General features: G+C 36.6%; 1 protein-coding gene across 1 annotated transcript; it reads right to left on the bottom strand.

Moving 5' to 3' along the window:
• Positions 1-256: 256 nt before the first annotated feature.
• LOC112106374 lies at positions 257-7,179 on the bottom strand. The gene is made up of 4 exons (XM_024199589.2): positions 7,021-7,179; positions 6,423-6,460; positions 1,909-1,975; positions 257-1,494 (listed from the first exon to the last, which is right to left on the bottom strand). The coding sequence occupies exons 1-4, from the start codon at positions 7,025-7,027 to the stop codon at positions 434-436; spliced, it is 1,173 nt and encodes a 390-aa protein (XP_024055357.2). The 5' UTR covers positions 7,028-7,179; the 3' UTR covers positions 257-433.
• Between the last annotated feature and the right edge of the window lie 4,662 nt (positions 7,180-11,841).

The raw sequence follows: 11,841 nt of genomic DNA, 5'->3' as shown, positions 1-11,841 counted from the left end.
TTTGCATTCCTATCGTTGAGAGTCACTAGCCCAAGAGTGTAGATCTATTTGGTGTTATTTAATTTTAACAAATAAACATTAAAAGACTAAAAGCTTTACTTCAGCCCTATACAGTAAGTGGTATGTATTACAGTGGCATTGCAGAACAACCCTTACAAAAGGAAATTGCAAAATTTTAAACTAACAATATATCTAAGCATAATTCATTCAGATGCCAACACAAATTTAACAACAGAATAAGCTTATCCAAGGTCAACAACCCATCATGGTAAACACTGAAAATGAACATTTTTTAAAAATGGTGTTTAATTACTGAGATGAATATTGTTACAACAGAGATCAGGTTTAGATGACAATGACAAACTAGAAAATCGAACTTTAAAATTAAAGTAAATGCAATGAAGGGTACCAATAAATAACTATTTTTAAGAGTCTATTCGTGGTTCTTAAGAACTATGTTTAAAAGCTTTATATCATCCTCTAGCAACTTCTTCAACACCTTTTTGTTTTGCTCTGCCTGACTTCCACAGAAAACATGTTTCATAGCATCAAGAACAGCAATAGCTTTTACACTAATATCCTCTGGGACATATTTCTTGTCAGAACTATTCATATATGTAGTTAGCTGAGGACTAAAATCATACAGCAGGTTAATAAATGCTCTTAACTTTCTGATTTCTGCTGTGTCCTGTTCTACTTCTTCTGTGTTCTGTTCTACCTTTTCTTTCGGAGGTGAAGGCTTAGGTTGGTGATACAGCAGACCTAGTGAAGCCTCTGCTTCTTTTTCCAGCATAAGAGATTTCGTTATATAGTTTTCAGATGATTCAACATACTCTTTGAGATGTGGATTTTGTTTAACATAATCTGGTGGCTTCTGTAACAATTTTTTTAGCTTTTCAATCTTTTCCAAGATTGCTTCACCTGCAGGTCGATGTTTCACCTTGTCATATACATGTAGCTTTTTCACCTTTGTAACATATTTCAGTTTTTCTGCTTTTTTGGTGATGTTTTCTGTTTCTTTGAGGTTTTTTACATTCTTTAAAGACTGAACTAGATTTTCCAGGGATCCATTTGTTAACTGATCAAAAGTCTTACTTTTTCTTTTTGAAACAGCATTTTCAAATGTAATAAATATTTTTTTCAGTGGTGTTGTTGAGCTAGACGACTCATTAGCGTGTAAAACGACAGAAACTTCCGTGCCAGTTCGCAGGCTCCAAAATGGGGTTGTTGTAGATGTAGTAAATTTTCTTGTAACAGCAGCCTTTTTCTTTGACTTCTGTGGCTTTCTATCATGTTTTTGGCCCACATTTAACCAAAAAGAGTCAATATTTCCATTAACATACGATTTCACTATTTTGGGTGTAATGATTGTTTGTTCAGTTGGTGTGCGCTGTGTAGGAACATCTTGTATCACATCCTGCAGAATCTCCACGAGGCTCCTCAGGGTTTTCTCTTCTTTCTTTTCTTCTGACCCAAAAGGTGTTGTATGAGATTCTATAAAAGATTATCAAATAATTATAAAGTGCACTCATAGAAATTGCAGGTCCACATTTGCCTAATATACTTTCACCTATATCATGCGTAAAACAAATTCCAGCTATATCTGGACTTTTGCCATAACTTTAATGATTTTTATATTTATAGAAAATCTATGCTTTTTGACATTTTTAATGTAACCCTGCCTTCTTAAATGAATGATGTAGGACATTTGCATTGAGTTTCTCTTTTGCAAGCCTGCAAGTTGGGTTTTTTTCTACTCTTAGTAGAATGTTGAAATATGGGCACAGGCACAGCTCCCCAAGAGCTAGCTGCTTTGAAACAGATCTTGTCACCGCAAGTCTAAATGATGCAATTTTACAGTTAGGATCTGCAAAGACATTGATGTAAAGGAGAGCGAGAAGTTCTTACCATAGATTGTTAAGTTGTCTGTTCCTGAGCTTGAAACCTGGATAGATGAGGTTGGATGCACACTGATCTGTTGAGCACAAAAACAACTGTAATTGCAACATGACTTTCATGTCATTATGACAATATTTTTCTTCATATTATTAGTCCACATTATTTTGGGGCAATAATTAAGGCAGATTTCCAGACAAAATTATTTGACCTAATCAGAACATTATAGCTAAAACAAAACAAACAAAGCCAACAAATTCAAAGTTAAGATTACCACAAAACAAAGCGAGAGCGAGAGAGATTCCAAACAGCAGAGAACATAGATCTCAGATATTTGTTGTATCACTTACAATCATAACTTTGCCTCCCTTTTACTCCCGCTATATGAGGTAAACGTATGTCTTTGGCAAGTTCACAGTTAGCTAAAACGTTAAAACTGCAAATACCCTGGTGGTTCTGCCTGGGACCCTGACATCTGAGAACATCCTCAAAACTGTGTAGTTAGCATTTTGCCATCTTAAACCACATTTTCATAGTAGCGTGTGTATACTTTATATACAAAAAAAGAATGCCAAGGTTGGAAATTAAGCATGCAAAAGTTAGGAAATGCCAGAATTAAGATTGCCTCTGCAACTTTAGTTTGCCCCCGTGTGTAGTCTTTAATTATATGACCACATACTATTTGTTTCATAGGATGTCTGCCATATTGAGTGCACAGGATGGATGGTGCTCACTCATAGCTTGATCCTGCTACTACTGAAATGAGAGTTCAGATTCCTATTGACTTTTGTGTTGCAGGAACAAGTCCTGAATAGGCAGCTATTTATCCTCGTCATTCAATGTATGACCCCATTCTTTGTTTACTGCACACCATTCAAGCCCTGTACTAAATACAGAACTATTTATTTTCTTACATGGGCTTTTCTATGGCATTCATCACTGAAACGTCTTAGTGCTTCAAAAACATTAATGAATTTATCTTTACAATGCCCTTTGAAGTGAAGTGATATTATTATTCCCATTTCACAGATGGGAAACTGAGGCTCAGAGCTATCGTCAAAAGTGTCCACTAATTTTGGGTGTCCCCCTCAATGTACCTACAGCCTAATTTTTCAGAGCATTTAGCATTTTTATAGCACATTATATGTTCAAAGCACAGCACACATTGACTTCAGTTGCAGGTATGAGTGCTCAGCACTTCTGCAAATCCAACCCCTGCGTCTCAAGTTGGACACCCAGAAAATGGGGAATACCTAAGGGCCATCTGCAAAAATTTTGGTTTAAGTGACTTGTCCGGTCTCACATAGAAATTATGTGATGGAGGCAGAGATAGACTCCAGAATGGTATTCACCCACCTTAACCATGAGACAACCCTTTATCTTCATGTAGTCCCCTGTCTGATTCACTGCATACCTTCCAATTTATACAACTAATGACTTCAAATACATGAGGCAGATATCCTCCAAAAAGCCCCCATATGGTTGCAGAGAAAAGCTTGGAATGTGAACCCCAATGGTACAAAAGCCAAATAAAAAGAAATCCAAATTTTTTATTTTTAAAAAAACTCATAATTTTTAAGCCAGACTCGTGATTTTTGCTGCTTTTTGAATGCTTGAGGTTGGTAATATTTCTTATAATTCAACCAAAATTGAGTGAATTTTCACTGGGGCAGCAAAAGGCACCTCTCTGACCCCAGGAGGATTCCCTTGCAAATTTCAAGTCTGTGATCCAAAACACAGTGACGCTAAAACTTTTCAACAAAATAGTTGTAAGAATTTGTTAACATTGGCAAACAACATACATTTCCCCTGACCACTTTCTTGAAAACAGGTGAACTGTTTTTGCTGAAACTTTCAAAGACACTGAGCCTGGGGCAAACACCTAGCATGGAAAATTTCAGCCTAAACTGTTCAAATTTGTCAAAATTATGAATACCTGATAACAGGAGCTTATAATAGATAGTGTGAGGCAATCTTAACCACAGGCATCTTTCAGCTCTGCCTATAATAATCTAAACACAAGGGTAAATGTGTTGAAATTGCCCACGGGTGCAGGCAGTCCAACTACTGTGAACAGAAAGGGGTTAAAATGATTATAAATTTTCCAGTATGTGCAGCATGAGAGAAATATATTAGGAAGGAAGAGTGGGAGTTGGATAGGTCTTTGAAAAGTACATGAAATTTTGGAAGAAAGATGTTGTGTTCCTGTCTTGTCAAGGAAGGATGAACTAGAAGTGTGCTTTGTAATTCTGTAACTGTCTTCTTTATTATCTATTTCACTCTATAGTTATATTAATTCTACAATGCCTTTTCAGACACATTTATGTGAAAACCCCATACCAAATCAAGTTTATTATTATTCCATTCTTTTTGTTTTTAGGATGTTTTAGCATCTATAATCCCTATTGGATGACTTTCCCTCTCCTGTATTTCAACATTGTCTTTATGTACCAGAGTAAATTTGGTACAAGTGTTCAAAGATTCAATCAATGACACTACATATATTTCATCCATAATAACTCTATAAGCTTCTTCCAGAGCTTTCTTTGCCTGAGGAACTGAAGAACCATATCAGTTCTCCCTACTAAACGATTTCACTGCCCCTAACACTTCAGACACACAGGGACAAAGTTATGTACTTATTTCTTCTGCATAATCTAAATGATTAATTTCTACTCGCTTTTCCTTTTGAACCCCAACCATATTTGGAATAGTCTGCTGATGTCCAAACATGACAAGTGCATTTTGCTGAGTAACTCATAGCAGTTTTCTTTGCTTTCAGTAAAAATGGTATGTGCATAACTCAGTCTCTGTGACGGTGCTCCAAAACATTCACAACTGTATTTTCAATGTCCGATTAAATCTTTCCACCTTGCTGTCTGACTGATGTCAGAGGCCTGATATGGGTTTAACTGAAGACCAAACTTTTGTGAACTCAAATATTCAAAACTCAAAATCCATTTCTTGGTGCTAGTTCACTCCCAGGGAAACACCAAATCTAGCGATAAAAGAATTTACTGCAGAGATATGTAGGGCCTTGTTTTTATATGTGGCCTCTATTTTTAATTTATTATATTATTAATTATTTGTATTACTATAGCACCTAGGAACTCTATTCAAGGGCCCAGACCCTTTTATGCTAGACACTGTACAAACATCAAACAAAAAGATGGCCCCTGCTCCAAAGAGCTTACAGACAGACAGATTACAAGGAAAAATGAGATAATATGATAGGCAGTGGTCACAATACACCAGCAGGCTAACATCTATCTAAACTTGCTTGTGCATTTGTTCATATTCAGGTTTTTTCGTGTGAAGAAATTCAAATGTATGCAACTGCATTTCCACATGCAAGCTAGGTAGCTTTGCACTAACAATATTATTTTAGTGACAAATGCAATTTGCACACATAAATTTGAATTTTTTCCATGCAAAAATTTAGGTATTAATAAATGTATGCAGAAGTTCAATTGAAGACATACATTTAGCGATTGGGGTAAGACCTCTTTGAAAATTTGTTCTCTGTACTCTAAAACTGTTCAATATTTATTTCAGCAGCAAACTTCTCTGCCTCAAACTTAGTCTAATATGCTGAAATAGTCAACGTTGTTTACAACTTATGTCTACAGCAAAAAGGCATGAAGTTAAGGCATATCAGAAATTTATTTGAAGAGCTGTGGGGCCACATGAAAAAGTTTGAAAATATTCTATTTGGAAGCAATTCTGCATCTATATTATCTGTGACTTGCAGATGAACCACTCTAATCTGCAATATCCGTAGACTTCACAATCTAAACAAAGTCAAGTGTGCTAAGGATTGGGAGGAGAGAGAGAGAAAGAAAATACTGGTGCTGTTTTCTTAATAAAGAATTAAGTGAAAATCAGAAAATTATATATGAACAGAACTGTTCCTAAATACCAGTATTTTTCAGTTTTTCCCACAAGGCACCAATGTTTCCTTTAAAATAGAAATGAAAGCACTAACAACAAACAAACAAAAATCAGCATACATTCTAGAATAACCTAAAAAAAGTGTCACTCAGTAGTGAAAACACTTACTCTGCTTAGTAGAAAGAATAAGCATCTTTACTAAGGCCCTGATCCTGCAAAGATTAAAGTTAAACACATGTGTAAATCTTTGCAGGACCGGGACATGTTTAATTAATTGGCTAATTCTGTCATAGAACATGTTGAATTTTCCTTTCTTCTCCATCTCTCCCAATGTAGGACTTTATCCTGCTCCCACAGAAGTCAATGGAAAAATCTCTTAGCAGCAGAATTAGACATATCATATACACTGTAATAGTGAAAATTACTAATTAACAAGTATTTTCCTTTGTTTTGATATTAGAGAAATAAGAAATGAGAAGACTGATAAACCCAAATTATACTGAAATGTTGATAGGCATATTTCTTTGGGGCAGGGACAATTACTTCTTTTCTGTTTGGAAGGACCCTAGCACATTGTGGGCAAAAACAGAAATAAATAAATACATTTATTTTCAAAATCCCAAAATTAGAGTTACCTTTATGTGTTTAACATTCTCGAAAGTATGTTGCAATGCTAAAAGAAAAAAACACTTTTAAAATTAAAATTAGTTATTGAGCTTAACATTTAAATTATACAATGTCAATGCTGAGGCCCAGACTGGGATTTGGAGTTTTTTTATTTTATAAATGTGCTGTGTGCATTGTATTTAAAAGTGTTCACCTCACATTACACCAAACAGGGAAAGAAAGCCCACTGCAAAGTTAAAATATGAAATTATAACAAAAAATAAGATAACTTCTCTTTATTTCAAATAATTTTGTGTTGGAAATTTAGGGCCAGTTTTTCAAAAAACTCAGTACCAGCTGCTCTGATTTAGGTACCCAAATGAAATGTCCAGATTTTCAAAACTTCTCAGCTTTCATGTCACCTAATTAACATGAACAATGGGAGCTGCTGGTGCTCATCTCTTCTGAAAATCTGGCCATTTCAATGTAAGTGCCTAAATTGGAGACTGAGCTGAGCACTTTTGAAAAGCTAGTCCCTTAACTTCTGCATGAAAAATAGAGAAGAAATTTACAACTGTTTTTCAGAACCCTAATGATGGAGCAAAGAAATATGATGTTTAGACTTACATGCCATGCCAGGTAATCAGGAATTTTTCCTACTTGCAAATATTATTTCTTTAAATTAGACTGCACTCTTCTGGGGATGTTGGATTGAGTGTTTCTGCCAGCAGGTGAAGAAAGAAAACCAAAAAGATTGCTCAAGATCACAGTAAGTGTCATCTCTCTCGGTTTAAGAAATTCCACTACAGTAATCATTCACTTGTGAAACCACATAACTGTAAAATTAAACACAAGGAAAAAGGAAAAAAAGACAACAGAATCAAGAGAAAAGGTAGTATTCTGGACTGATTAAATTCAATTTACAAATGCCATCCAAACATTTTAAGTAACAAAAAATTGTTCATTCTAAAAAGTTGGCTGTTATCAACCTAGGACTGCCTTGACTAAGAAGCAATGCAACAAAGGTAAAGCGAAAATTTGAAGGTGAAGCAGTGCCTGGAGAACTCATCTGCGGGAAGTTACTTCTGCAGAAGACCAGACTTCTAGACACAAAGAGTCAGTGGAGGAATGAACAGAACTCTATGCAGCGTTTTAATAAATTTATTGCATTGAAGCATCCTATCAAAGACTCAAGACATTCCAAATGCCTTTATAGAACAATTCTAATAAAACCTGGTAAAGCCTTGTTGTTGACTTTATAGATATTGTAATACACTTTTCTTTCCTGTTCTATGCTGCTTAAATAGTCCTCCAGGTACATTTTGAAAGCCCCTTAGACATCTACAAAATATAAAATAATGTTGTGGGACATAAAGACCCACAAAATAATCTTGTGACCCTTGACAAATTGAAAATTGATTTAAAAAAAATTAAGGATACGTCGGGAATGGTGGCACTGAGGGTGGCAGATCGCTCAGGGGTTCTGGGCTGCGGTGCACAAGGCCAATCGGGTGTCTGGTGCCACTGACAGCTTGGCCAGTGGGTGGCTGAAGGACTGGCTAGAACAACACAAATGATGTAAGGGCTGATGGATCGATCAAAGTGAAAATTAAGGATAATTCTACATTATTTTGTCTATGTGAAACTAGAAAAATGGCTTCACCAAAGAAATTCTCACTTGTCCTTTCTGCCTAACACATAGCCACTAAAAGGAAGCTTTGGGGGAAAAAGAGGAAAAAAGACAATGTAAGAATTTTAAACTGATCTTCCATTGATGCACAAAGGATCTATGAAAGTTTCCAGCTCAACCAGCAGAAAACCCGAGCACTTAGAACTTTGACTGCCACGTATCAGCATGAGTTTCCAAAATTCTTCCTCTGATGTATCAACTATAGCTTCTAGGTTCTTGTCTAGGCCATTGGGGAAAAAATTGTGCAAGTCTCTGTATTCGCTAAAGGTAGCTTGTGATTCTTGCTAAAAGAGAACAAATTTACTTCTGGACTTCTCCTGCCTTTCATAATGTTTCATGAACATCTCAATGTGAAAGTCATATTTTCCAAGTGTTGGCTACATCAAATCAGCCTTAATATTGGGGTGAGCTGCTACGTGGTCTATTAGGAAGCCATTGAAATGATTTTCTGCCCAGTGAAATAAAACTGAAGAACTACGAGCATCTGCTGGCTCATAATTTTGATGGGTGAAACTTGGTGCTTCCAAGTCTTATGTTTTTGATACTTCACATCACCACTACAATGTCAAATATGATGTGTACCTGCTTTCTATTTCCTGCTTCTTACTAAAATGAGAGCCTCCATCCTGATCCCCTAGGCTCCGAAGAGAGATTATAGCCTTCCATGACTCAAGACTCCTTGTATTGTTAGGATACTGAGCAAGGCACTTTATCACACAAAACTGTTCAGTTTGACCCTTTCTTTGTTTCTGCAGCTCATAGGAATACACAATCTTGTGACTCAACCATCACTGACTGAAGCTATCTTGACAATGAAGATACTGGTCCTGTGTACTTTGAGTCCACTGGCTCAAACTGAGGCTCTATAAGTCTCCCAGATAAAAACCTGAGCTAGGGGACAGTATCCATACAAGAAACCATCAGGCTCCAAGCTCTGGTCTAGTCCACAACATAATACAGATCTGGCCCTTGAAGCTGAAGAACTTTTCTTGCATGATCAATTCTCCAACAAAGTTATTTTACGGAGAGCTTTAAGCATCTCAAAGGATTGACCTAGAGAGAAAAATAAATGTCATTGTTCATCTGAACAATGATAAGGAACCCAAAACAGGGCCAAGGCTGATAAGAAGAAAAAAAAAAGTTAATATAACCCCCACTCAAGTATAGACAGGATTTGCAAGTCCAAAGTCAAACAAAGAGTATTTAGTATTTATATTGATTATTTAAGAATTCCCAGTTAACGCTCTGAGGTTTGATAGGGTTCAGTTGGGAACCCCGATGTGCAAGGTTACAACACTCACAACCCATAGATCAAGCAACAGGTTTGGCGACCAAACAGGGAAGGGTCCACAGTGGCAACCCCCCTACCAGTAGCTTAAACTCAGGAAACAGGTAACTCACCTGCAATAAAAATGTAAGTTGAAATCCAAATTAATCTCTCAATTAGAATGTAGTGCCTGTCACAAACACTGTACGTTTCCAGAGTACGGGACTTCCTCCTTTCCTCTGCTATTCTTCTTCTTTTCTGTTTCTCTGCGTCTAGTATACTACTTCTACTTGTACTTAGCTCACCAACTCTGCAATAGAGGGAGTATTGTCCTCCTGGGAGGACTAGTAACTAGCACACACACACACACATGCACATGCATGCACCCACCCCTCGAGCAGAGGTATTTAAGACACAGTGGATACAAATCAATGATTTTTTTTAATCAAAAAAATTGGATTTTTTAAATTTAAATCGGATTTTTTTGATAAAAAATTTTTTGAGGAAAAAACCTATCTAAAGATAGTTATAATTAAGATACATTATAGCTCAAAGATATCTCATCATGGAATAGGGATTATAAATTCTAATTCTATAGTATGAGACAATATATTCATGTAATGTTTAAGAAAAGTTTTGTAAATGAGTTCCAATCGTTCGTGGATTAGGGACCCAATTTTATGGGGTTCCACAGGCTTCTGTATAGAATATTTAGGTTAATCTTTCTATCTACCCAATGGGACTCAGTGCTCAGTCTAGAAGATACCATCAGAGATGCTTAGTTTTGCAGTTCTCAAACTGTGGATTTGTGTCTCCAGAGGTAACATGCTTGTTAACAGCAAAAATGTTTTAAATAAATAAATAAATAATATAGAGAGGTGAGAAATAACAGACCTCAACTCTACTGTCCCTCTGCAAATTTGTGTCCACAGAGTCAATCTGTTACCTCTCTCTAAAAGTGCAAAGTTTCAAAAAGTTCAATGAATAGAAGATTGTTGGGGGCGGAATAGATCTGGGCAAGGAGAAGAAGTCTGGAGATAAATGTGAGAAGCGAGGGACATATGCTTGTTTTGTTAAAATATTATATGTTTGCTGTTGAAGAAAAAAATCCAAAATACTTAGCATTGTTGTTTTAGTTAAATAAAACAATTTAAATGTCTGTCTGGTGATGTTCTCCTCCTAATACAGCATGGCAGGAAAATCCTCCAAATATTGATGATTAACCTGTTGAATTGGAGATAGTTCACCTCCCAATGACTTCATAAATAACCAAACAATCATTCATTTTCTGATATAGCTGTAAACCTAATCTGAAAAGTTTTCAAAATAAATCACTGTTTAAAAATGTATAGTGTGTACCTTCTAAAAATGAAACCTACCTTTATCTCTGAGTTGTGAAGAATATGTAGTAAGGTTATAACAACCAACAAGAATGCACTTTTATGTAGAAAACCATGATTAAATTGAGTCTTCCTGACTAGTGATTTAAATCAAATCCACCCTGATTAAGACCTTGACCATCAGACTCACATGGCATGACAGAGGTAGGGTAGGACCCTCATAGATAGCAACCTGTCTCCCACCACTGGGTCTCTATAATTGTAACTGTGTGAGGATGCACGTGGGGTGATGTGGGACATCAGCCTCATTGAACTCTGATTGCATCCTCATTTTGTGTTATTGACTAGTCATTTGTGTTCAGAATCTCACAAGAAGGGGATTCTGTGCTGTTTAAAATGTAACAAGTGTTAAGGGGGCTTTGTAAATTGAACTGTTTGTAATATTAAAGGTACCTAAAGTTTAATAAGGAGTAGCATCGGGCCCAGTGACCCACACCTTGAGGTGGCAGGGGAGCTGATTTCATAGAATCATAGAATATCAGGGTTGGAAGGGACCTCAGGAGGTCATCTAGTCCAACCCCCTGCTCAAAGCAGGACCAATTCCCAACTAAATCATCCCAGCCAGGGCTTTGTCAAGCCGGGCCTTAAAAACCTCCAAGGAAGGAGACTCCACCACCAATAGGCCACAGTAGTTCAGACTGTCCAAATCTGTCTATTCACTTATTTCGGTCCCATTCCAAAGTTCACAGGCCTCAAAGCCTTATGTTAACTGCTTAAGCCAATGTCTTACAGCAGTGGATTTCAACCTGTGGTCCGCAGACCCTTGGGGTCCACAGACTATGTCTAAGATTTCCAAAAGGGTCCACACCTCCATTTGATATTTTGTAGGGATGCACAAATTAAAAAAGGTTGAAAACTACTGTCTGACAGGATACAGGCCTGTAGGCTCATGCTTTATTGCCTTAACTTATGCCTATGCCTTACCTAGCAAACACCTATAGGCAACAGGTGAAGACTGATTAAATCAATTTTTGTGTGTGAAATTAGAAAAAAGAGACTGTAATTTAGAAGATAGAAAGCCTCTGGTGACTATACTGTGATTTGTCATCTCTGGAGGACAGATGTAAATTGGAAAGAGAGGAAGAGGACTT

The sequence above is a fragment of the Terrapene carolina genome, unplaced genomic scaffold (assembly GCF_002925995.2).
Source record: "Terrapene carolina triunguis isolate 2854851 unplaced genomic scaffold, T_m_triunguis-2.0 Scaffold67, whole genome shotgun sequence".
Lineage (NCBI taxonomy): Eukaryota > Metazoa > Chordata > Testudines > Emydidae > Terrapene > Terrapene triunguis.
Note: the sequence above shows the minus strand (reverse complement) of the source record. Positions and strands in the feature narration are given on the sequence as shown.